Source organism: Lissotriton helveticus, chromosome 1_1 (genome assembly GCF_964261635.1).
Source record: "Lissotriton helveticus chromosome 1_1, aLisHel1.1, whole genome shotgun sequence".
NCBI classification, from domain to species: domain Eukaryota; kingdom Metazoa; phylum Chordata; class Amphibia; order Caudata; family Salamandridae; genus Lissotriton; species Lissotriton helveticus.
In genome coordinates this window covers 1,666,901,093-1,666,928,458 of record NC_136057.1, presented here as the reverse complement: position 1 = coordinate 1,666,928,458, position 27,366 = coordinate 1,666,901,093, and the positions used below count along the sequence as shown (strand labels likewise).

The 27,366-nt window shown below is 45.5% G+C and overlaps 1 protein-coding gene across 6 annotated transcripts in view; it reads right to left on the bottom strand.

Annotated features, from left to right (window-relative positions):
* Nucleotides 1-745: 745 nt before the first annotated feature.
* The window catches only part of ATF1 (activating transcription factor 1), a 381,718-nt gene continuing 355,097 nt past the window's right edge, over nucleotides 746-27,366 (bottom strand). For 4 of the 6 annotated variants that reach the window (XM_078688923.1, XM_078688922.1, XM_078688926.1 and 1 more), the window contains one exon: nucleotides 746-1,719. In XM_078688923.1, coding sequence (XP_078545049.1) covers nucleotides 1,575-1,719 — 145 coding nt within the window. In that variant the 3' untranslated portion in view covers nucleotides 746-1,574. The remainder of the gene's footprint in view (nucleotides 1,720-27,366) is intronic. The other 2 variants (XM_078688928.1, XM_078688924.1) reach the window with 2 other exon arrangements.

The following is a 27,366-nucleotide window of genomic DNA, read 5'->3' as shown; positions in this document are numbered from 1 at the left end:
GTGACAGGTAGGTAGAAAATACACAAGTAAAGATTTGGGACCAAGAAAGGAGAGTGATGCATAGTGGACTGTACACGTAAGTGGCATTGGCTGTGCAGTTTTTTCAATCTTTAAGAAGCAGTTTTTGTTTCGCCAATCGACCCATTAATTTCCCATTAGTTTGGACATGTATCTAATTTTTAATCAATGCACTTCCTGCATATCCAGGTTTTCAAGGTCATTAAATGCAAACCTCCATCAAGAGGAATGTATAAAGTGCAGTGTTCTAATAATATCCTCCTGGAAAAAACCATCAGACATTTTCAAGCTAATTTTGCAATGTAGGTTACTTTCTACTTTGTTTAATGTCAAATTAATCGTTTTCTAGTGAAATACCACAATGCTGAGTATAAACTTTCGAAAAAGAACGACTGATGTTCTTAAAGAGCTGCAAGCCCAGTGGTGAAAATGTCTTTTGCTTGCACTTAGCTCCAATTACATTTTTGACAACTGGCCTGAGCATTAGTCTCTTTCCATTTTTAGTCAACGAGACTTTCTCTTTTTTAAATGTCATAATAAAATCAACTAGGGAACTCTGCAGCTTTGATGTAGACTATAAATACCAAAGTGTAGCCAGAAACATAATACAATATTCACTATTCCCACTGTGTGAGCGTTCATTCAATGTTCTGCATCCAAGCACGTTATATATTTTGTGATATGATGGAAACTCATAATTCTTATAGCACAAGCATCCAATAGGTGCTCTATTTTTTAATTTTATTGTTTTGTATGCAAATTTATTACTGTATTTTACTAAGCACATTGAAAACATTTCAGAAAAAAATAGCCAATGAATTTGCAATAATGCATATAAATCAGTTTTTGCATTGATATTTCAACACACCAGGTAACCAGGAATACAAAATAGCTCAAACCTTTTACAGGCTGTTGGTGAGCTGTACCCGTTCATCCCAGATTTTTTGGTTGCAATTTATTATGTGCTTTATAGGCAATTGGAATTAATCAGTTCGAGGCAAACTACCTAGGCATTCCTCAACATAGTCTTAAAATTGACTGATGACAGCAAAAGAACAAAACCATTCAACAGAGTGTTCATATAGAACACAGAACGAACCCTGTCAGAAATAATTACAGTTTCAATTAACTTCTTACCCTGTAGATTTGGATTCACAGGACAAACGTACAAATATCTAAAGCACATAAACAAATGAAAAACACCCGGAAATCAGAACCTACGCAGGATTCAGATGTTGCTTTAGCAATACAGCAATCTCATTTTTATGAAAAATGGTCTGCATTATCTTTGTAATTCCTCTGTTTAGTTTTCTTGAGTTGCATGATGCTTGCAGTTGTTCCAACTGGCAGTTTATTCTTTTTTTCAGTTTGCATTATCAGTCACATACTGTAAGCCCTTTCCTTACAGCTTTTTAATGGTGTGACAAAAAGATAAAAAAAGTTTCATTTTTGACCTCTCTTTTTCGTTTTTAGAAATGTAAATATAAAAAAGTTCCCATCTAAAATTCATAAAGTTCTCCACAAAAAAAACGATTTATCCATGTTTTGGTTGTTTCTTACACTGCTTTATGACAGTACAGATCTTTCAAAGTCTTTAGTTCTTCAATTAAAGTTTTGTTTTGATTTTCAAGGACAGCAACTCTATTTTCCAAACATTTAACGTACTCTTTCTTCTTTCTGCGGCATTCACGGGCTGCTTCCCTGAAAACAAAAGCATATTTTGTTAGCTCTCATAAAGAAAACGGTAATGTATATGGCTTACCTACCTTAACACATGCCTGATCATTATATCTCATTTAATGTCTGGTTTGCCATCTCAAATTCAGATTTATATTAGCCTCACATAACTACTTAAGTTAGTCAATATGGTTTTAGGACCCAACACACAAAATCGCATAAAAACAAAAACATCACAGAATAGAATTCGAGATTATGACAAGATTTCAAACATTAAATTACATTCATAAGTAAACTGGGGGATGGATTACAGAGTACAGGTCAATACATACCAGTTAATATGGGATAAGAAATAAAACCGAAAATAAAAACGTGTAAACTATATTGGAAAAAGAAAAATTAAGCGAGATAAAGGAAGAAAACATCATGAATAAAATCAAAGCAACAGTACAATAAAAAAGGATAAAATATTACTCTAGTGAATTTCGGAGGCCCTTTAAAAAGCAAAGAAAATGTGCTGCAAAAAAATGATTTACTTATGCATGTGAAGCAAATTCTGGGAAGGCAAGTGAATAGTTAATGCCCCAAGTTTGCAAACCTTTCAGTATGTTGGTATAAGAGGGACAAAAAAATAATAGAAAAGAGCCTCAGCTTAAACTGCCACATTTGTGAAAAGGTTGAGTTTGAAGAACCTGCTCAGCAGACTAATATGGATGGAAGAGTTAAACGAGCAAGCTAATTACCTTCAGTAAAGCTCTTTCGAGTGGATAGTCTAACAGAACATTCCATAATGACTCATGTGCGCCAACAGATGGAGCTGCCTTCTTACCACCACAGAAATGAGGGAGCAGTGCCGCATATAGGCCACAACCTTGCACACTGCCATGAGTTTCTTAATCTTTCTAGACGCTGTACTACAACTGTAGGTGATGGAGATATGGGATCTAGCTTGGGTGCTTACTATGCTGTGCCGATGTCCACTCAAAAGAACGTGGAGGAACACACATTAGAAATAGTATCCCCCAGAAACAGTGTTTCCAATTGGAAGTAACTTGAAGGATACTTCTAACTGCCGATTCTTAACTTTAGAATTGATACCCTAGTAATATCTCCTTAAGGTGTAAGGTCTGTGGACTGGATTCAAACTAGAAAGTCTTGCAGGACCGAGAGGGCAAAATGGTTCTCTCCACCGATATGGCTGTCAAGCAGTAGTGATTTGTAAAAGTATGCACCAACACCCATGTTGCAGCCTAGATGTCTAGGACAGACACTACCCTTGCAAGCAGTTGTTCCAGCTTTAACCATAGCGGAAAGGGCCTGCATACTTTTTGTATTTTCCAAAGAACTATATACCTCAACAGAGCCCTCATCTGCACAGCTCTACTGTACTTGGTTTCAGCGAAATCAACAAAAAGTATATTCCTGAGGTGGGTTCTTGTACAGTAAGCAAAATACCTCAGGGCTCTTTTAGGGGCAAACCGATGTAGCCTCACCTCCTCGTTAAAAGGATGTTGCAGAGTGAAGAACAATAGATTGTCTAATAATTTTGACAGGAAGGTGGTCCAAGTCCTCAGCACCAACTGGTCTGGAAAGAAAGTGGTGAGCAGAGGCTGTAAAGTTCACTTATGCAGCGTGCAGAAAAGATTGCAATGAGAAAGACAGTTTTTTTTTTTCCAAGACCTTTATTACACAGTTTCAAATTGACACAGCATAGAGCCTACAACCCCGAGGGCCGGCTGCGGTGTATACAGGTACGTAGCAAGATTCCCAGAGTAACACAGCCATTTAGCCGACATCCCGGAGGTTCGGCGGCGTGGTAGCTAGGTGTGCATAGAGTAGTCAAAACCTTGTATCGGATAATCCATAGGTCTATGGTATTTCCATTTTAAATAAACATAACAAGTCGAAGCAGAGGAAACATTTATGTGAACCATTGCAGTCAGCATTCTACGCCACAGAGCACGCACGGCACGGTAGCAATCATTTCCACACTCACCGAGGGATGACCTGCCTGGTCATAGCCATATCCGCCGTCGGGGAGGTACACAATTCGCCCCTATAGGCATTCCATCGACCCCACTTCTTATCCCAGACTCCGGGACAACCCCTAGTTTTGTAAACTGATTTTTCCGACAACATGCACACATCCATTGCAGCCACCCATCTAATCAGGAGCGGCTTGTGCGGTGAACCCCATTGCATGCTATCTCACGCTTTATTAGAAGGAAGCTGAGGTTCGCCCAGCGCTGTTCTATCGCAGTTAGGTCTGTGGGGTCCCATATAGTAAGAAGTGCGCATTTGGGAGTCAGAGGGACCAGTTTCCCTATGGCATCAGTCATTTTCAGGACAGCGCGGTTCCAAAGGTCTTGGACTGCCGGGCATTCCCACAGGATATGATAGAAAGTGCCCGTTGAGCCACAGTGACGGAGGCAAAGGTCAGATGGACGTCGGCCTATTTTGGCTAAGAGGGGACCCGACATGTATGTCCTGTGTAGTATTTTCAATTGTATCAACCGTAATCTATGATTAATGGCTGATTCGCGCGGGGACATCAGTGCTGACTGCCATTCTGCATCCTCCATATTACCGTCAGTCTGCCACTTAGCTCGGAGGAGGTGAAAAGAATTTGGCATATTGTTGCACAATTTACGGTATGTGTAAGAGATCGCCTTAGCTTGAAGGGGTTCGGACAAGAGTCTGTCCTCGAGGGGCGAGGACTGTGGAAGGGAGGCGAGATCTGGGACGTTGGTGAGTATGGCGTGTTTAATTTGGAGGTATCGGAAGGTCTCGGAAGTTGCCAGATTGTATGTGTCTTGGAGTTCTTTGAATGTCAGCAGCGTGCCCTTGTGGAGCAAGTCGCCAATAGTGGATATGCCTATTGTGTCCCATTTATCAAAGCCACTACAATGACAGAGGGTGCCTAGTCTGTACGAGGTCCAGAGTGGGGTGGACAGTGTGAAGGTGTTGGCCCACCCGAGTCGCTTGTTTGCGCAGTGCCATATGGATAGTGTGTGGGACATCGGGCCAATATAACGAGTACGGGAGTGTTTGCCGTAGAGAGCTTCGAGGTATCTGCCACAGCTTGTCTGGTATTTCTCCAAATGGAAGGCAGGGTTTGTGGGTGTGCCGTAGATCCACGAGTTGGTGGTGACCAATTGGGTTGCCCAATAATGGAGACGGATGTTTGGGAGGGCGATACCCCCGTCATACCATCCTTGCGTGAGAGAGATGAGGGCAATGCGGGGGGAGCCGCCATCCCATAGAAGGAGGCGAAGGTCGCCTTCGATTAAGTTAAAGTAGGAGTCTGGTATGGGAAATGGACAGTTTTGTAGGGCATAGAGGAACCGAGGGAGTGCAAGCATTTTAAATAGGGCAGCTCTGCCGGGGAGAGAAAGGGGAAGCGACCTCCAATGTGAGACGTCTGTATGGAGTTTCTGGAGTGGGCCTTTAAGGTTGCGGTCATGGAACAGGTGGGGGTCCGGGGTAACAAAAATTCCCAAATATTTTAAACCGTCTTGGGCAATTTCGACTGAATAGCCTCGCGGGAGAGGTGGGGGTGGACCATGGAGAACATATAGCACTGATTTCGACCAGTTAATGGAGAAGCCCGAGTATTTGCCAAAGTTAGTAATCACGTGCAGCAGGCTGTTAAGGGAGGACCTGGGGGAGGAGAGATATACTAGGATGCCGTCTGCGTACAGCGAAATCTTATCGACTGTGTCAGCACTCCATCGGAGGCCTCGAATGGAATTATCGGTTCTAATCCAGTGGGCTAGGGGTTCCAGAGTGAGGGTGAACAACAAGGGGGACAGCGGGCACCCTTGCCTTGTACCTCTATGAAGGGGAAAGCGCCTGGATGTATGGCCGTTGACATAGACCTGCCCCCAGAGATCGGTGTAGAGCAGCCGAACCCACCGTATAAATCTGGGGCCAAAACCAAAATGAAGGAGTACTTCAAAGAGGTAGGACCATTCGATAGAATCGAAGGCAAGTGTTGCGTCGAGGGAAAGGATAGATGCGTCTTCTCGGAGGTGCGGTATCTTACTCATGACATTATGAACACGGCGGAGATTGAGCGCAGTGTTTTGCGACCCGGCAGGAAGCCCGATTGATCTTCATGTAGAGAAAGACAGTTTTGATCATGCGATGTCGTCGGGAAAACAATACTTCAGCTTTAATGGTGAGCACACAAGCAATGTGAGGACCAAATTGAGATCCCACAGTGGCATGACAAAAGGCTTTGAAGGAAACGTGGGTCAGTCTCTCAGAAAGCACTTCAGAGCAGGTGGCTTTAAAATAGAAGGCTGATATGGCCAACATAATAAAAACCAAAATTGTCTTCATGTAACCCTTATCTGTGACCAATGCTTGACCACGCTGGGCTAATGGCAAAACAAATAATAAATCAGAAAGTACAGCCTGCTGAGCATCAAGTTGACAGGTCCCAATCCAGACCACTAACTTCTCCTAAAGGCCAGCATAAATGGATTTTGTTGAAGGATGCCTGCTTGCAAGGATGATAACCACTACCTCAGCTGGCAAATCAAAGGAACTTAGCTGTTGCAGCAGAATCTCCCTGCATGGACTTGTAGGTTGTGAAACTTTATTGTAGGACCCTTCCTTGTTGCTGTGACAAGAGGTCTCCCTGGAGGGTTTGCTGGATAGGAGGACAAATGTCCAGGCTCAATAGATCTGGGTACCACACTCTCCTAGTCGAATATGGGGTTATCAAAATTACTATGGCGCCGCCTGTACAGACAGATGTTCGGAACTCATGGCAGATACAATGAGTCTCCTAAGGCCTCCCTTAGAGGGAACCGTAGCATACATAGGTTTTGACAGTGCATGTTCTCGGTGGTTGCTAAAAGATCCAGCTGGGATGTTCCCCACTGTTTGAAGATACCTCGTGCACCTCCAAATAAAGATGTCATTTGTGATCTACAAGTGGACGTCTGTTCAGCTTGTCCGCTCTTTTGCCATCGACCCTGCCCAGTAGCTGGTGACTAGTAAGATCTGCTGCTTCTGTCATCTCTATGAGGGATAGAATCGATTTTCCTGTAATCACAGTAATCTTTTGTTAGCATGATGTATCTATCTGTATGTGTAATCTCCCTTATTCGCTATAGCTTCTATCTAACCTAGTTTTTTTTTTAAACTTTATTTTTGCATGTAACAACAAAACAGTTCCCCCCACAATTGGCATCGATTAGTAAAAAATGTGTATACAGTTCGTCCACCTCATTATGGCCCTCACGGGTACAGATATCACAGTGCTAGGCAAAAACTCTAGGGAGCAAATCAAGTCATATCTACAATAGAAAATATATTCGCGTAGCCGACAGGGCACTACTCCAGGTCATTCCCCCCCTCCCCGCTCCCACCACCCTCTCCTTCGGATCCCGACTCTTCGGGGGGTAAACAGTTCAGCACTCGTGCCATCCGAATCACTGGCGAGCGACCCCGAAGCACACATCACCCTCCATGCAAGCAAATCTTCCTGTAGCCTCACATCCCTGCGTGTGCGCTGCATGTGTGTTTCCTCAGCCAGGGACCACTCCCTCACATCCTTAAGCCACAGTGACATCTCAGGGGCTCTGTGTCCCATCCAGGTAATTGCCACCCGTCGCCTCACCAACACCAATTGTAACATTTTGTAGGACAGGTTTCTCTTCTTGGGCTTGGGGACCAAGGCCAATAAACAATGAAGGGGGTCAAGTTTATCCGGAGGCCGGTGACATTTCGAATGTGCTCCACCACTGCCTTCCAGAAGTCCCCGACCAACGGGCATTCCCAGGCCAGATGCATGAAGCCCGCTCCCTCCACCCCACATCTAGGGCAGTCGTCCCGCCTGTCTGCAGAAATACGCCGCAGGGTGACCGGGGTCATATAAGTGCGATGCACAAAATTGAAATGGATCAGTTTAAACCGCACATTACACAACACCTTACGGGTGAGAGTGCCTATGCGTTTGCGCTGCCCCGGTCCTAAGGTAGTCCCTAGGTCCGCCTCCCAGGCCGCCCAGGACGGAGGAACTGGCGGGGCGGAATCCCGCCGCATGGTCGAATACAACAAAGTAATCAGCCTCCGTCCCCCCCACAGGAAAGGAGGATATTGAGGGTGTGGGACAACGGGGGTGCCTCCGGGAACTGTGGCCAAGTCGCCCTTGCCATCTCTTGAAGTCCCCCGTAGTGTAAGTATTGGCCCCCACTCAGCCCGAAGGCCTCCGTAGCTCGCTCGATGGACACAAAGGAGTCGTCCGGGTAAAGGTCTGCCAAAGTCTCACAGCCGCCTGCCCGCCAGTCCCGAAAGGACATGTGCTCCTCCATAATCACCACGGGGGCCAGAATCCACACCGGCAGCTATCTAACCTAGTTAAGTTGATAGGGAATTCCTGTACCCGTTGTTTCCCCGTATTCCTTAAACACAAACCGAAAACCAGACAGACGCCATTTTGTTTGTACACATATTAGATTCAGCAGCGGTCACGTGCTGTCCTCCAAGTAGTCAGTAGGCCCCTGCTAGTTGAGTTATAAGAAGCAGCTGAATGCACACTATTCTTTCTCGTCTTTGAGACCCAAGGTCGCATCTGGCTTCAGAGGTGATAAGCGCATTCCTGAAGGCGCCGTGCCTGTGCTCCCAGGCAGCAAGACGAAAGGGAGTCACCCCTCCTGACCCTCCCCAATAATAGTAGAAGCAGACTTTCTAACTAGCTGTGTGTGCCATATATGGTCTTTCCTTCTAGCCTCAGTGCCAATTAGTATCTTTCCATGTACTGTGATCTCATGCATCATGATAAAGGTATATATGCCATGTATTGACTATGAACTGGCAGTTTTCTCTGCGCACCGGCTGGGTGATGACGAAGAGGCTCCTCTATAGAGTATTTTGTGTTAATAAACAATTGATTTTTCTTCACTGCCAACTGACTAATTATTTTGGTAAAACGATATTGGGCTATTGCTAGGTATAGCTCCTTATGTTATTTTTATAGTACGTCAGTTGGCGACTCTGGTGGAACTCCGCATTTGGGGTCGTGCTCCCGTAGACGGGGCAAGAAGGACAAAGAAAGGGGAGCTCTGGTCGAGGGGGTGGACTGATTAACGATTCTGGCTGAACTCCGCTCTCGCGATCAGAGAGCCCCAGCTGTTAGTGACCCCTCTCCGGAGTCCTACAGGCGTAACCCAGGAGCTGACCGTGTTGGTCGTCAGGAGTGGGCAGTGAAGAGCACGCAATTGTACCTGTGTGCACCAGGTGAGTGTATGGATCTTTGTGTTCTTGGATTACGCTGTTGAGCGGCGTTTTGGAAACAGTTAACTGTATTGGATTTGGTGGTCAGTGTACCACAGAGAACTTTAGAGGTCTGACGGGGCGGCGTTGTGGCTGCACGGGCAGATGCTCCACGGACTTGTTTGGTGAATAAGAGGTTTCGATCGGAAGCCTTGGTGTGGCACGTGTGGTGAGCACCCGGCCGGACTGTTCTCGGAACGGCCCGCACCTGGGTAGCCTTTTGGACACATCTGAAGCGGCACTAAGGCAGCGGGCTCAGTCAGAATAGTCCTGAAGGTGAACCAGGAAGATCGCGGGATGGTCTGTAGGCCGGTCTGTGGTTAATTCCTGTCTGATGGCCTCTTGGTAGTGTTCGACTGCCTGATTTTGGTATCTGTCGGTCTGGAGTTTCGAATCAACGAGTTCTCCACGAACGGGAGTCGAAGGGCTCCGTTCTTTGGTTTTGGTTTTGGAAAAGACATGTCATTTTGAATTTTGTATGTTTTTGTTTGTCCATTTTGTGTGTAATATTTTGAAGAAAGTTTGAAAATGTATGAACATGGCCATGTTTGAAAGACTGTTTTTTTGTAAGTGAGTGTATTGCTAGTGAATAAAGATGTCGTGTTTTAGTAAGTTGTGTTTTGGGTGTTGTTGCCGCCGTAGGAGCGGACGATTGGATGAAAGCCAGCCTGCCTCGCCAGAGGGCAGTCAGAGTTTCGATATGTATGTTAAACATGGTATTTCACCTATTTTGTTTAATAATTTATTGCATAAATATACTAAGGATAACGTCGAATTGCAATGGCCTTTAACGGGATCATTTGATGAGAAAAAAATACAGTATTTACAGGATCGATTGTTCGCTAAGAGAAGCCGGCAAGCGATGTTCGATTCTTTAAAATTATGGCAAAAAGAGGCGAGACGCCGACGCATAAGGGAGGAAAAGTTGCTCAAAATAAAGGGAGGTCAGACTATAACCCAGAAGGCTATAGCATATGACAAAGAACAGACTGAGAAAGCATTGATTGTAAGGATAGACAGTTTAGGTTGCAGGTAGATAAAAGCTATATAGCTCAACCCGAGCCGGAAGATGAACTAGAGGACTTATTGAATACGCGTCCACCGCCCCCTTATGCTCCGCAGCGAGTATACCCTGCGGTACCTCTTGCTACGGCCCCAACCCCGCAAGCTACGGCACTTGTTGCATCTACGGCCCCCACTCCTACGGGACCAGTTCATGCTCCTATTTCCTCAGCGCCGGCTACGGCTACTTTATTGACTGGCATTTTGTCGCCCTCATTTTGTCCCCAGGAGTGCTGACTTCGCCGGCCCTGGCTTGGCCGTCATTGTCTGCCAGCTCGACCCCTGCTATGACTGATTTGTCTGCCAGCTCGACCCCTGCTATGACTGATTCAACCCCATCCCATGTCCCCGGTACACTTGGTGCACGGCGGTTGTATACCCGATTTACGGTGGGGTACGAGGAGAAGCAGTTGGTATTAAATCAAGCATCTCAGTGGGTACGGAATCCCATGTATACCCTTATAGATATATGGAGGACCCTTAGGGACTACGAGCGGGTTATGCAGCAAAATGCTCTGGAAGCCATGGCCAATCGTTTAATCTCCCTATGGGAGCATTGTTTCGCAGATGGGAGAGCCCCTCAGGTTCTATATGACATTGTGGATTGGGCGCATAAGTTTGAGTTAGGATTGGAAGATGTGTACAGCAATGTCGAGACTATAACGAAATATCGAGAACGGTTATTCTCGAAATGCCCAAACTGGGACTCTCAGCACCTTATGCGGGAAGTCCATCCTATTTATCATCCTGAGCTCCCGGAGCTAAGAGATGCCAATGATTAAGTGACCAAATATTCCACCAGAAGTCAACACATCAAAAGAGTGATTATAAAACATAGGCCACTATTAGCATTGGAGGAAGACTTCATTGGCATCTTTTCATTAAAACCAAGATTTGCAAATGAAAGAACAAAAAACATTAAGGAATTACTAAATCGTAGAACAAAGGCACCCACAAAAGAATTTAGAGGAACGTTGCCATGCCACAACTGCGGGAATTGTAATTCGATTATCAAAGGCAATGAAATCACCCACCCGCTACACAGGACCAAAATCAAACTTAACACTAATGGAACATGTGACAGCACTAACTTGGTGTACATGCTAAAATGCCCGTGTGGCCTCACATACGTGGGAAAAACTTCCAGAAAAAAAAACTCGAATAGTGGAACACAAAAGTAACATTCGATTAAAATCAACGAAATTCACTGTGGCCACTCATTTTAATGAACACAATCACAATCCCAGCCAACTATGATTTTGTATCCTAGAAATGGTACCTATACTACCTGGAAGAGATAATGCCCAGTTCTTACTAAGAAGAGAACTTCACTGGATACACCGGTTATCTTCGGTACAGCCCAAAGGACTAAATGAACGTTTGGAATTCAGTTGTCACTTCTAAATGAACTCTTATGATGTAATGGAAACACGATGTAAAGTGTTCTAATTTTTCTGTGGTTATAATTTTCGTTTATTATTATAATCGTTTCTATTTCATTTTCACCATTTTCATTCCCATCCCATTATTTCTTCCACCCTTTTCACTCATTTACATCTCACCATTCATTTTACACCCCAAACATCAAGTAATAAAGCTTTTGCCGAAAAAAACGCGGTCACGCTTCAACTTTCCATAGCAACGCACCATCTGACTGTTCCTCGCCTATCGGAATCCATTTCATATGGCATCTAGTCACATGATCTCTTTGACCCTATCGGAGTCGTTCTCCCACGTTATAGCTACCAACACTCTGGCTTCGGCCGGTCAACACCCCGGAAGTACATGCCCGTGTAGAGAGGACGACACGCCTTACACCATTAACTCGCGGTAAGCATTCGAGTTTTCATGCGCCATAACTTTGGACCTCAGTGACTATGCCGCTGAATATCGTACTCATCCCATTATGCTCTTATATATATTTTTTACAGACGGCAGTCACGTTACCTATACGGTGCTGAGCGCACCTTTACGCTCCAGCAACAGGTCAGATTTAATGGAGTAAAATGGTCCAAACCACATACATACATGCATGAATCACTCGCGCTTGTCTATCACAACGCACTCCGTTTGCTCACAAATACATGTGCACTTAGCACCGACCATTACGCTTTCACTTTTACCCCTTTTCACCGAACAGACCACTGCTTCTTAGTCTGTGCTATTGTTTCAACGGTAATTCTTTTCCTTTCTCTCCAATTTTTTCACTTCTCCTTCGCTTTGAATTTTATGTTAAACTTAATCCCTTCTGAAATTCGTCCTTTGCCTGATAAAACTGTCAGATTTTAATATGCATGACTTTAGTAGACAATTACCAGCATTTGTAGTATAACATTGTAAATGTGTGCCTCACTTGGTTGCTTTCAGATATAAGCCCCCTGATGAAGGGCGAAAGCCTGAAATGCATTGGGCTGACAAGAAATATATGTTCGCAATACATTATGAATCAATAATGTGAAGTAAGAAAATCATTGAAAAAGAATAAAAATACAACACACGAATCAATCTTGAGAAAAATTCTTTTATTAAGCATATTCAAAGCATCCGTGCTTCGGAGTGCATTTAAGGGACGCTGCTCCCGAGGGAAACAGCGCTAATTCGCATTCTCACAACCCCTAGCACAGAGGGTTTTACTTCAAAGCACCAATTAACTCAGTTACGCTCCTACCTCCATTCAACCCGTGTGCGATTTCCACAACCCCATTTTTTGATTCAACCCCCTCCCATGTCCCCGGTACACTTGGTGCACGGCGGTTGTATACCCGATTTACGGTGGGGTACGAGGAGAAGCAGTTGGTATTAAATCAAACATCTCAGTGGGTACGGAATCCCATGTATACCCTTATAGATATATGGAGGACCCTTAGGGACTACGAGCGGGTTATGCAGCAAAATGCTCTGGAAGCCATGGCCAATCGTTTAATCTCCCTATGGGAGCATTGTTTCGCAGATGGGAGAGCTCCTCAGGTTCTATATGACATTGGGGATTGGGCGCATAAATTTGAGTTAGGATTGGAAGATGTGTACAGAAATGTCGAGACTATAACGAAATATCGAGATAGGTTATTCTCTAAATGCCCTAACTGGGACTCTCAGCACCCTATGCGGGAAGTCCATCCTATTTATCATCCTGAGCTCCCGGAGCTAAGAGATGCCAATGATCAAGTGACCAGACCTCGTGTAGAGGCACGATTTCAGAAGCAGTGGGTATATACACCTTGGAAAAGGAGTGAGGTCCTTTCTCTGAAGTCGCAACTACCTGACCCTCGGAAGAATCCTACTGCTTATTACAAAGAACTCACTGAGGCTGCTTCATCAGCCGTAATGACATTAGCTGATATAGAATTTTTTTTCGCTTTACTGGTCCCCGTTGATGTGTGGCGGCAGGTACATGATCACAATCATGCCACCGAGTTGGGAGGAACTTGGGAACAGTTTAACCACATTGGTGCTAAGGCAATTCCCGCTGGGTGCTGACTAGTCTGGTTTTACATTGTTCATGACAAGGTCAGCTCGTCATAAGCACAGCTCCAGTGTACTGCATGACGAGCTGACCTTGTCATGAGCATGGAAGGGGTTAAGGACTGGGACAGCGATCGGAAACACAATGATAAACCAAGATTAGAAATCTTGGCATTGCTGGGTCGGATCATCACGTATATGCATTCTTTAATTCCACCCCGGAAGGTAGATTGAGATAAGTTAACAGCCTGCAAACAAAAGAAGGATGAGAGTGTTTCTGATTTCTTTACTCGATTTGAGGGGGTGTTCATTGATTTTAGTGAACAAGATCTGTCAGTAGAAGGTGGCATAAGATTGTTTGTTTATCGCTTTGTTACCAACTTGTTACCTGAAATCTCTGCACGACTACAAGCGGCCGAGAGTACCTGGGCTATCTCTACTCCTTCTGTTATCCTGAGTATGGCTCAATATTATGAACATAGAGAAAATGAGAGTAAAGACAAATTTGACAAGAAAACGAAGGACCTAAAAACTCGGGTATTATTACAGCAAGTAATTAGAGGATGAGGCAGGGATGGAGGAGGAAGAGGATTTGTCCCGAGGGGGGAGGGAGCAGGACGAGGCGGAGGTCTGGCTGTCACTTTAGGAGTTAACCAATGTGCTTACTGTAAACAGGAAGGGCATTGGCGAGCTCAGTGTCCTTTGTTATTAGCTCAAAACGGAGCAGTAAGAGGAAGAGGACGGGGTCGAGGTGGAGTTGATCGGAGTGATATGAGAAGAGAGGAGTTGGTAAGAGGTGAGTCCGGAGGGAATTGTTTTGATAATACGAGAGGGAGGCAGTACTATAATGAAGATTACGGGACTGACGGAACAGATGGGTATACTTATGCATAAGACAGCCATGGGCAGATTAGGGGCCAGGTGTCAGTACCCGTCGATCAGCGAGGGCCTTATGTCCGAGGGCAATTAATGGGGATTGCCGAGAATTTTCTAGTATATACGGGTGCAATGAATAGTTCGATTGCGCATTCACTGGTCCCAGGGGCTGCTCTGTCTGGGCAAAATAATGTCTCAGTTGGATTCTCTGGAATCCCGGTAGTGAGCCCCATTTCTAAACCTCTCCCACTTACTATAGGTCCAGTTACGGTGGACTCTCCATTTTTGTTGACATCACATTGTGGGGAAAATCTATTGGGACTGGACCTGTTGAAGAAATTGCATGCAAAGATGTATTTTTCCCCTGACGGTGTGTATTTAACTATTCAATCGCCTGATCAGCATACTCGGCAATGTTTTGTGAAATATTAGCCCCTCCCTCCTGAGATTGCTGTTATCCTGCCTACATTGTGGGCAACTGGTGATAGGGATGTTGGTCTTTTAAAGGTCCCGCCAGTCTCTATTACCTTAAAACCGAATGCTCGATTACCGTGTATTCCGCAGTACAAGATCTCACCGTCTGGTGAGAGGGCATTGTTAGCAATTATACAGGATTTGATTGACAAAGGCATAGTGGAATAAACAGCTTCTAATACTTGTAATAGTCCTATATTACCAATTTTGAAAAAGGCCTCTGCAGAAAGTGGTCCGGATTATGGTGATACTTATCGTTTTGTAATTGATTTGCGGGAAATTAATAAAATAGTGGTACCCCAATATCCAGTGGTCTCGGACATCACTACGATTCTTACTATGATTCCTCCCACTGCAAAGTATTTCTCCGTTATAGATTTAAAAAATAAATGCTTTCTTTAGCATTCCAATCCACCCTGATAGCCGTCATATTTTCGGCTTCTCGTTATCTGGGCGCAGCTTTAGATTTTGCCGCGCTCCTCAGGGGTATACTGAGAGCCCTAGTATCTATAGTCAAGCACTGAAAGCAGTATTGGATGAATTGACCTTGCCTCCAGGAAATGTCCTCCTCTAGTATGTGGATGATTTGTTGGTGGCTTCAGATACTGAGGAAGGTTGTAAGGAAGCCACGGTTAAATAATTATCTCATCTAGCAGCTAATGGTAACAAAGTATCCCTTTCTAAATTCCAATATTGTCGACAGGAGGTGACCTACCTTGGTCACCTACTGTCGAAGGAAGGGAGGAGACTAACTCCTGAACGTGTGGCTACTATTTTTAACATGCCTGTACTTCGTACTCAACGTAATGTTTGTGCATTTCTTGGCATAACTTCTTACTGTCGCCAATGGATTCCTAACTTTTCCCTACTTACTAAACCTCTCTTGTACTTAACTACTAAAGATGTGCATGAACCACTACCTTGGACTGATGAATGTCAGAAGGCTTTTGACTCTTTAAAATCTGCACTTTATTCTGCACCTGTTCTAGGGACCCCCGATTAACGGAAGCCTTTTGTGCTCTATGTACACGAGGTGGACGGTTGTTCGCTTTCTGTGTTGACACAAGGATTTGGCAGTAAGCAAAGGCCTTGTGCTTATTTTTCGGCGGTGCTGGATAATGTCACCAGAGCACTTCCTAGCTGTTTAAGGGCTACCGCTGCAGTTGCGGTGGCCATTCGACAGTCAGAAGGACTCGTTTTTAATTCTGATCTCACAGTGATGGTACCGCACCCTGTGGATACATTATTGAACAAAACAAAGACCCAGCACCTTACAAGTGCGCGTCACACTGGATATGAATTGACTCTATTTGCTCCTCATATTAATATCAAAAGGTGTGCCACTCTGAACCCAGCCACATTACTACCCCTCCCTTCGGATGAACCAAACAATGATGTACATGATTGTATATTTCGAACTGAGGAAGAAACGAAGGGACAGGTGGACCTCACAGATACTCCCCTATCTGACCCCCAAGGGGAGTTGTATGTGGATGGCTCTTGTTTCAAGTTACCAGATGGCACAACGACAGCTGCGTATGCTATAACCACCCTCTGCACTGTAGTTGAGACTTCTCGAGTTCCCTATCAATCAGCACAGGCAGCTGAATTAGTAGCATTGCTACGAGCCCGTGAGTTAAGTGAAGGATTGAGAGTAAATATTTATACTGATAGCCAATACGCCTTTGGCGTGGCTCATAGTTTTGGCAAATTGTGGGTGGAGAGGGGTTTCCTCACATCGCATGGCCAAAGAATACAACATGGCCCTTTGATTTTATGATTGCTAACTGCTTTGACATTTCCTGAAAAGGTGGCAGTGGTGAAATGTAGTGCACATAAGGCAATAATGGACACTGTGGGAGAAGGGAACGCTTTTGCTGATCAGATAGCGAAGGAAACTGCTAGATCTAAAATGTCTCTCATGTATTGGGGTGCTCTGGCCAGATGGGTAGAGGAGACAGACATGTTTGATAACACTATGGAAAGTGTCCGAGAAATACAGAAAGAAGCTACTCCTGCTGAATTGGCCCGTTGGGAAAACGAGGTGAGGAGATTAGACGATAATGGTTGTTGGATTGATCTGATTGAAAAACAGAGTTGGATGCTTCCCAATGCACTAGTTAACGCTGTAGTGACCATGGCTCATGGAACAGCACATGTTGGAGCGAAAGGTATCTGTGCCTTGTTGATCCAGTTTGGAATAATCCTAATATTTCCAAAACTGCAGCCCATTTAGTCCAGCATTGTATGGTCTGCCTACAGACACAATCCAGGGAGGCGGGAACCTGTTCTCAGTGGAAATTTTGCACCCCCGTCTTTATCATTTGAAGTGCTTCAGATGGACTATATCCAATTAGAACGGGTGAACAATTTGAAATATGTTTTGGTGGTGGTTTGTGCTTTTAGTAAATGGGTGGAAGCCTACCCCACCAAAGAAAATACTGTTCTAGCAACAGCCAAAGCCTTGATTAAGGAGTTCTTCCCCCGATACGGATTACCAGAGGCAGTGGTTCCCAAACTTTTTTGACCTGTGGCTCCCTTGACCTAATCGGCAGTTGGCCGTGGCTCCCCACCAAGTGGCAATCAGCCGCATATAGAATTTCAATGGGCGGGTGGGGCTGCTCTTGTGCTCCAAGAGGAGCGCGAGGCGGCTCCATCAGGGGGGGTGAGGACTCTCACAGGGGAGCAGCGCTGCTCCCTGTGATGGCCAAAATTATAGACAAAAGGCGTACCGTGGAATTTACGGACGGTTGGTCACCCTAGACTGTGCGCGGCGCCCCTGGCACCTCATTACGGCGCACGGGGTGCGCACAGTTTGGGAACCACTGACCTAGGGTGATCTGGACAGATAACGGGGGACACTTTAATGCTGATCTTATCAAACATGTTTGTAATGGGTTACACATAAAACAAAAATTTCATGCTGCTCGACATCCCCAGTCAGCAGGGTTGGTGGAAAAATATAATGGAAGTTTGAAGTTGAAATTGGCAAAAATTTAAGAAAGCACTGGGCTGAAATGGCCTGACGCTTTGCCCTTAGTCTTAATGTCCTTACGCATTACCCCACATTCTCGATCAGGATTGTCATCAAATGAGGTCATTTTTGGGCGACCTGCTTGAGTTTTTGTATATAGCCATGGTACTAAGCAGATTATGTATAGCGTCGCTATGGAAAGATCCCAGACCACCGACATCACAACAATGGGTTTCCAGGCTGTTGGCGATTTTTAGCTTGGAACAGGCCTTATATGAAAAAAAGGGAAGGGTTAGAAGAGAAGCTGCGAGACGAATATGGGCTCCAATAATAGAATGGAAGCAGAGGCTGGGGGAGCTGTAAGCATACAGTAAGATATTTAATAATTTGCTTTAAGTTGAGTCAGCAAGAACCAGTATGGATAGAAGTTACTAAATGATTGTATTAATTTATGAACTTTTTAAGGAATTAATTTGTTATAATGAATGTTATCTGATTTCCTCATCTTGATGAAATACATAATGAAAATGAAATTGTAATCTTGATGTTGATGAATAAAAAAAAAAAAAAAAAAAAAGGAAGTTTGAAGTTGAAATTGGCAAAAATTCAAGAAAGCACTGGCCTGAAATGGCCTGACGCTTTGCCCTTAGTCTTAATGTCCTTACGCATTACCCCACATTCTCGATCAGGATTGTCATCAAATGAGGTCATTTTTGGGCGACCTGCTAATATTTGGGGCATTCCACGGCCTAGAAACTTTCGAGAGATTGATTACCCTATGATGACAGACTATTTGTATACTTTGACTAAAGACCTCCGTTCTATTCATCAACAGGTGTCAGCTGTATTGCAGTCCCTGCCGGAGGGTCCTGGACATCGTTTGGAACCTGGTCATTGGGTGTTGGTGAGGAATTATCAGCGGAAATCCAGTCTGGAGCCTAGGTGGACTCGACCTGTCCAAATTCTACTGGCTACGCGGACAGCAGTGAAGGTGAAAGGTCGGAAACATTGATTCATATATCACATCTGAAGAGGATACCTCTCCCGCTTCCTTTTGATCAACCAAATCCGGAAGGAGTTTTGACCCAGGAGAGTGAGCGAGCTCCTCGTTTGGTTCCTTTTTCTGACGCCCAGGAAATTGAGAAAGGGCAAGAACAAGGAGCATTAGGCACGGAAGGGGCCTTATCATCTGCATTAGAAATAGCCCCGGAATCTGTTGTCCCCATTGACACACAAGGAGTTCATGATAAGTCAAGTGCCACGAATGTATCCTCATCTGTTTTTTTCACGGATCAGGAAGTACCTGGTCATGCTCGATACAACCTGCGGCCCAGAAAACGACACGGTTCCCCAGATGAAGACGGTAGGAGATAGGGAGAGACTTGATTAATAGGCTTTGCTAGAATTGTTCTGGGGTGCTGAGCGAGACACTGGACTGAACACCTTGAGAGGCGGGAACGTTACATTGCTCTGTTCAGAAAGAAAGACTAAGCTACATGCTGAAGAAGGGGCCCAGGTTGTGATTTTCTCTCTGAATTGTTTGGGGAAAAACCCTTGACGCAAGGATCTGTTTCTCTTTTTAATGAACGATAGGAGCCTGCCAGTGAGGCCCTAGATGGACACAGGAAAGAAGCACCCTCTGGCAGGTTGGACTGCGTTCCCTTAGTATAGTTTGGACTTTTTAGTTAGGATGTATCCCTTTGGTCGTTTTATTCCCGAGGAGGAAAGCCCCCTCACTCCTCGATATATGCCTACTTATGTACTTATGTTTTCTTCCTGGACTACGCGTGTAAAAGTAGCTTTTGTAATTACTATTGCAGTTTTCTTTATCATAGTTTTCTTCCTGGACTACGCGTGTAAAAGTAGCTTTTGTAATTACTATTGCAGTTTTCTTTATCATAGTAATGAGTGTATTTGTATACTTAGAATTTTGTCATCACATGCACACATTATTAGGAACTGCTACCCCACCACCCGAGCATTTCTTTTTCACTTTGGCCCCGCATAAAGAAAGGCATCGTCAGACCTATACTAAGAATGTATTTGTTGAAATGTTGCATCAAACTCACAGTGCTACCAATACGACAAATTGTTGGGTTTGTGGCCTTCTACCGTAGGTAATGCATAGACATGATCTCTTTATTTCGTTACCTTTATCTTACCTGGGAAGCTTGGTTTAAATTGTTGTCCAAGATGTATATGCATTACACGGTAGACGCATCTCGTTATTCCGAAAACAACTATGAGATGATTTTGGCCTATATTGAAGTACATCAGGGTTTCGACCCAATGGGAAACAACGGGGAGGGGTCGCTTGATCCAAATGCTTGTATGAATTTGTACACTGAATATGAAAACATTACATGGCTTCAGAGTGAGATATTAGACTTTGCGGAATTAAATTTTACTCAGTATTTCCAGCAGTTTCAAGATCGAAATGTTACTAATGACAAAGCCATCCCAGTACCTATATTGAATAGTACCTCTGCATTTTGTGGACAAGGTGCTGGACATATTTCAGTAGGAGACAGTCATTGTAACTATACCTATCGACTGCGCACCTTTAGTAGCCCACCTTTGTTGACACCTCCAAATGTTTATTTTGTATGTGGTGAAAACGCTTATACTTGGCTTCCCCGAGGGAGGGCAGGTCGCTGCTATTTGTCCTTTTTGTATCCACCAGTTTATATAGCACCCTCCAATTATTATAAGGATCATCGATTGGATGGGCAAGGTCTGCCTGTAGTACGGGATAAAAGGGAGATTGATACCACCGAAATAGACCAAACTGATACTCCTGAACAGCATTTTATTGACATTGTAAAAGGAGTATTTCCTATTTGGGGCCCCATCATCACTAGCAAGGAAGTAAGGCGCCTGTCTAGGGTAGTTGAAAGAATAATAAATACCACAGCAGGTATACTAACTAATTTGACTGTAGAGTTTCAGGCTACGAGACTCGTCTCGCTTCAAAATCGGATGGTTTTAGACGTCATCTTAGCAGAACGAGGAGGAGCTTGCCCCGTGATCGGCAGTTCCTGCTGTGTATATATTCCTGACTCCGCCCCATCTGTTCATTTGGCCATTCAAAGGTTACACCGTCTGGCTTCTGAAGTACATGCAGATACAGGTACCTGGTCCCTATCCGGATGGTTTTGGGGTCTGTTGTCCACTTGGGGTTGGAAGATTCTAATGATCTTGGCTGGCATAGTAGGAGCTATCTTTACCTGCTGTCTTTGTATACATTGTGGGCCTGCCTGTTGCTCTTATTGTGCAGCAAAAATTACTTCCTCTGGGACGAGGTCTTCCCCTGTTGTAGTAAAAGCCCAAATGGTTCAACAAGAAATACAAGATATGATGCAAATTGATGAGGGTATTTTTGAGGACTGATCTCTTTAGTTAGCTACATCATGCTAAAAGGGTGGTTCTGAGGGATAGTATCGATTTTCCTGTAATCACAGTAATCTTTTGTTAGCATGATGTATCTATCTGTATGTGTAATCTCCCTTATTTGCTATAGCTTCTATCTAACCTAGTTAGTTGATAGGGCATTCCTTTACCCGCTGTTTCCCCGTATTCCTTAAACACGAACCGAAAACCAGACAGACGCCATTTTGTTTGTACGCACATTAGATTCGGCAGTGGTGACGTGCTGTCCTCCAAGTAGTCAGTAGGCCCCTGGTAGTTGAGTTATAAGAAGCAGCTGAATGCACACTATTCATTCTCATCTTTGAGACCCAAGGTCGCATCTGGCTTCAGAGGTGATAAGCGCATTCCTGAAGGCGCCGTGCCTGTGCCCCCAGGCACCAAGACGAAAGGGAGTCACCCATCCTGACCCTCCCCAATAATAGTAGAAGTAGACTTTCTAACTAGCCTTGTGTGCCATATATGGTCTTTCCTTCTAGCCTCAGTGCCAATTAGTATCTTTCCCTGTACGGTGATCTCATGCATCATGATAAAGGTCTATATGCCATGTATTGACTATGAACCGGCAGTCTTCTCTGCGCACCGGCTGGGTGATGACGGAGAGGCTCCTCTATAGAGTATTTTGTGTTAAACGATTGATTTTTCTTCACTGCCAACTGACTGATTATTTTGGTAAAACGATATTGGGCTATTGGTAGGTAGAGCTCCTTATGTTATTTTTATAGTACGTCATCTAAAGGTGCAAGGCGTCCCTGTACATTATTCAGGACCCCCTCTGCCCTGCTTGTTACAATTGCCACTCCATGGTAGTTGTGTTGTCTGTAAGGAACTGCACCAGGCTCCCCTTGATGGTCGGCAGGAAGGCTTTCAGAGCTATCTGGACTGCCCAAAGCTGGAGCTGGGCTCAGCTTAGAACCAGAGGCCTCAGATATCCTCTCCAAGAAAACTCAACTATACATCAGTATCGACACGTCTATCATAACTGGATACTCTGGGTGGGGAACTGAGAGTGGTCTGCTGCAGGTCAGGTTGTGGTTTGTCTGCACCTACAGAAGATCCTGAGCCATCTCTTGAGAGATATGAATAAAATTGGGTGCTCTGAAACCATTAAAGGGCCTGCATATGCCATTCGGTGTATGGATGAAAAAATCTTGAACGTCAGTGTGAAGGGAAGTCTCAGCGTAGCTTCAAGTGTTATGTTAATAGGTAATGTTAATATAGATTATAATGCACACAAATCACCCCGGAAGAGGTATCTCGGCGCAGACAACTCATGAGCAAGGTGACAGGCAGAATGAATCCTGAAATAAAGCAGTTTTAAGAAGCTTCCAAAAAATAATGTAAACTTCACATTGGCATATGTGAAGTGGAGTTTGTAACAAAAAAAACCCAAAAAACCTGAGCCTAATAAGAGAAGGATCTGCCCCTAGAATGGGTTTAGTAAATACGTGGAACTGAAAGCAAGACTTTGACACTGGATCTCAAAACTCTAATAGGACAATAGTGGATGATCTTATCTGAACGATAGCACAGGCCTTGCCCAGCAATGCCTTGTGCGTCAGGCAGCAGACCTTAAAGATTATTCTTTTATGAATTGGTAACCCATGGAGTATACGCAGCAGAGGGGTGGAAGCCGTCCCAGCTGGGAGATTAATAAACGAGACGTGCTGCCATATTTTGAATTACTTGCAATATGCTTAAGGGCGTCTCATTTATTGCATCCAAAAGAGTGTTAGAGTAGTCCAGGCGACTGATCACCAGTCAGCGCCTGAACTAACGTCTTCCTCTCTGAATATGGAAGGAGAGGGAAAATTCTCCATAATAACCGCAGCATGTGAAAACATAAGCGAGTAGTGGCTGCAACTTGCTCTTTCTTAGTAAGTGCCTGGTCTAGGTACACCCAGCGATTCTTTACCACCAACTTGGTAGTTGGAGCTAGAGCAAGTTCAGAGGGCCATCAATCAGATGTCCAAAGCTGCTGGGCCTTGCCAAACAGCATGATTTCGGTTTTATTGGCATTCAGTTGGAAAAAAAAATCTGTCATCCAGGATGTAAGAGCTAACATTCCTGCAGCGAAACCGGCTTTAGCATTATTTAAATTTTGACAAAGAGTAAATATCCGCTGTGTATCATCAGCATATGACAGAGGAAGGAAGTCAAACTTTCTGGCGAGATTTGCAAGGGGGGCCACATATGTGATGAAGCTCTGTGGCACTCCTGTATCAAGTTTCAGGGAACACGACTTAAATGAACGCAAAGTAACAGTTTGAGTGCGATCAATTAGAAAGTCCCTGAACCATGATAAAGCCGTCCCATGAATACCATACTCCTGCAGTTTCAGCAGCATTCTAGAATGGGAGACAGTACTGAATGCTGCTGAGAGGTCCCGGAGCACTAGTAATGAGGGAATGTTGTTATCAAGGCAGCATCTGATATGGTCTGTCACTGCAACCAAAATGGTCTCTGTGCTGAATGATGGCCTGAACGAACCCATATTGGGATGATCCAGCAACATATTGTTTTCAAGTGGTCCATAAGTTGAATATGAATTTGACAAAGTGGAACTTTGGCTCGCTAATGGAAAACCCCAAGGAGATCAAGACATCGGGAGTCATCTGGAAGTGGTTTGCGAATGACTGCAGCAAGCCTGCCTTGAGGAGCTAATCATCAAGTTAAGGGAATATATATTTCCACGACCTCGAAAGATGAGCTATGACCACTGCCATAATTTTCATGGTCACCCGAGGAGCAGAGGAAAGGCTGAAAGGCAGCAACGGCAAAATGGAAGTCTTCCAAACCTACCATGAACTGTAGACAGTGGGACTGCAGGACAGATATATGAAAATATGCGTTCTGCATGTCCAAGGAAATATCCAGTATCTTAATGCAAAGCAGATCAACACCAGAGTGAGTATTCTTAGCTGGAGGTCTAGCATAGGCTTGAAGCCTCTGTTGGCATGAGAAAGTAGCCCTTCTCCAAGTTAGGCACTCGTTTTATGGCACCCTTGGCTAGCAGAAGGTTGACTATCAGTATTAAAAATGAGGCATATATTGGGGGAGGAGCCTAGCTCGCGACCGTGATGGCCGCGCTTTAGCTCGGCTCCGTTCGCCCGCCTGTGTTTTCACATTTATCCTGTTGTTATCCTGCCCCGGGAAGCCCCTTTTGCTGTGTGCTGGTGCTACAACGCTCTGCAGGCACTTACCTCTTGCTCCGGTTGTCCTGGCTGCTGTGGTTCCGGTGCAGTGCCTCCCCGATTGTCTTGGGGAGTGGAGGGCGGACTGGCCTGGATCTTCTTCCCGGCTCCCGGGCCGGACAGAGCCTGCGGATCTCCCCTTCGGGGCGCTGTGGAGGTGGTCGGAAGGCCGTTGTTCGTGTGGGCCGGAGGTCCTTCCTGGCCGCATCCCGTTGGAGGGAGACCTATGTTGGAGGCACTGCCTTCCGTTGTCGGAGCTCCTTGTGTGTCCGGCTTGCTCTCCCATTGTTCTCCGGTCCGGCCATTTTGATTTTACCGCCCGGGCTCGGAGAACGGGACCGGCGGCGTTGGGCGGCCGGCGCACCCCTTTCTTCTGGTGGCCCTCCTTCCTGCCTGGGGTGCTCTGTTGCCGGTCAGCGGGACTTCACTTGCCTTGCTGCCGCCCCGGCGGAGTTTGTCGACCGAGCGGCCTTGTTGGACTCTCAAAATGGCAACCGGCCCCGGGTGTCCTGGCCGGGCCTGGGCGAGCGCTGGGGGCCCGCCGCATGACCCGGGTGCCGGACACTGTTAAGGTTTTTCTACACTTAATGAGATCCTGGATGCCTTGCTCTCCTGGCGACTCTGTACAACCGCGCCTGTTATGGCTTCGGAGGTGATTCCTCACGACGGGCCTCTGGGGCCCCCACGGCTGACTGCGACTTCGCCGCCGCGGGGTGCGGCTGGAATTATCCTGGCGGGATTGGCTCCGGTCACGACCGCGTCTGCGGATGTGTGGGACTTAATGGCGCCTCCTCCTCCTGCGCTCTCTCCTTTTTCTCGGGCCCGGGAGCTGGATTTTGTTTGGCCGGACCTTCATGACTCTCCCGCTTCCTTTCGGCCGCCGCTGCCCGGCGATGTCTCCTGTTCTGGCCCAGATGGGTCGGTTTCTCTGGACATATCCTTGGACTTGTGCCCGCATCGTTTGCTCCACTTAGTGACTTTCCTGGATCTTCCGTGTCTCATTTCCCGTTCCTTTTCTGGACTGCCGTCGGATCTTCCTGCTGTCTGTCTCCTGTTCTTCGTGGCCTGGTCCTCGCTGGATCGGGAAGTTTCCACTTTGGACAAACAAGGACAGGGCTGATGTATGCTGGAGTCTGTGTGCGGTAGTCTTGCACTGATTTGGAGGGTCAACATGTCCCGGTATGGATATGTATGACTGGCTAGTGCTCCTGGACTTTACCCGATGATTTTTGGCTTCCCGGGTACATGGTTCTTCATTCAGGCGGGTGATGGGGTACGTTTACTTCTGTCTCCCGGCCCTCCCCCGTATATGTGTGTGTGTGTGTCTCCCATCCCCTGTTCCCTTCCCTCCCTTCCCATTTTTGTCTTTTGATTCCGACTTCACTTTGCTCCGCTATATTTCGGGTTCTATTTAGGGCGACAGGCACGCTGCCGGGGGGTAGGCCGTAGCCTTCTGCAGGGGTGCAGGGTGGGCTTTCGGGGTGGGTTGGGGGGGTCTGTCTGCATTGGGGGGTCTCTTTCCTCCCTTATTTTCCCTTTTTTTGTTCTATGGCTCTTGTGTGTTCACTTTTTCGGGACTCCGTTTCCTCCTGTGTCCCCCTGGGGAGTTTCTGTGACTTTTGTAATCCGGTGGGTGTCTGATTGTGGCTCGCTGGGTTATTCGGTATCGATTTTTGATACGTTGCTGGCCGGATTCTATTATCCTGTTTTATCTCCTGGGGGTGCATGGTTTGGTGGGAGTCCCTTCTTTTATCCCTTTTTCTCTCTCCCCTTTTTCCTCCTTTATGAGGGTCCTTTTATTTCTGTCGGGGTGCGTTTCGTATTGTTTTTACACTGCGGGCCCTTTGATCATGCCTCCTCACTTTGGGTGGGGCGGTGATGGATGGGCGCGGTTTGATTATTGCCATTCTCGTTTCCTTATATTCCGAATTTGTTTCTATTTTGGATAGCGATGTTTGTATGGCTTCTTTTTCATTCTGTGTTCCTAAGATGGCGGCTTGCCGCGGCCCCTCCTCCCTGGTTGTTTCCTACACGGCCCGTTGTTCTTCTGTACCCCGCCCCGCATTAGAAAATTAACCTTTTATTATCCTGTTCTTTCTGATTGCTCGATGTCTTTTATTGTTTTACCTATGCTCCTGATATCGTATCCTGTAAAGAACTTATTTTCGGTTATTATGTTTTCTACCATGTGGTGGCCAGCCCTGGTGGGTTGTAGGCCCGTATTTGTGAGCTTCATTGTACAATAAAGGTTTTAAAAAAAAAAAAAAAAAAAAATGAGGCATATTCTGTCCAAATTCGACCTTGCGTAGGGATGAGGGGGAGGGGACAGAGCTGTCAGGGGCTGGATATGAATCACAGAAGAAATTAAAGGTTCGGCATAGCCTTTTGAAAAATCTGCAAAACCCTTCAGTCTGAAGTGATGGTCTTCCAGCAAGGGAGGGAATGTTAGATCCTACCAATCAGATGACTATGGGTTTGTGAAGGCATACTAAAGGGGCTTCGGTGTTTATGCACAAGTTACTTACCTTCGGTAACGATATATCTGTAAGAAACATTAGTAGTGATAGATTCCTTACCTTAGAATTACCCCCAGGCGTCAGGACTCGATCCGGAAGGTTTTTGTCAGCAGTATCCCTGCGCGTCCGTAGCCGTCGTCGTGCGACTCCGCATGGCCTTTGTTACGGAGATGATGTCGCTGGAGCTACTTAGACGCCCCCACGTGCGCTGATGTCAGTTCTGTACACAACCACTGGTGCCATGAAACTAGGGCCCTGAAAGGGATGACCTTAACCCTAGAAATCAGTTCACAGGACAGGGAGGATAGGTCAGGCGGTAAGGAATCTATCACTACTAATGTTTCTTACAGATATATCGTTACCGAAGGTAGGTTACTTGTGCATCTGAAAGAAACACGTA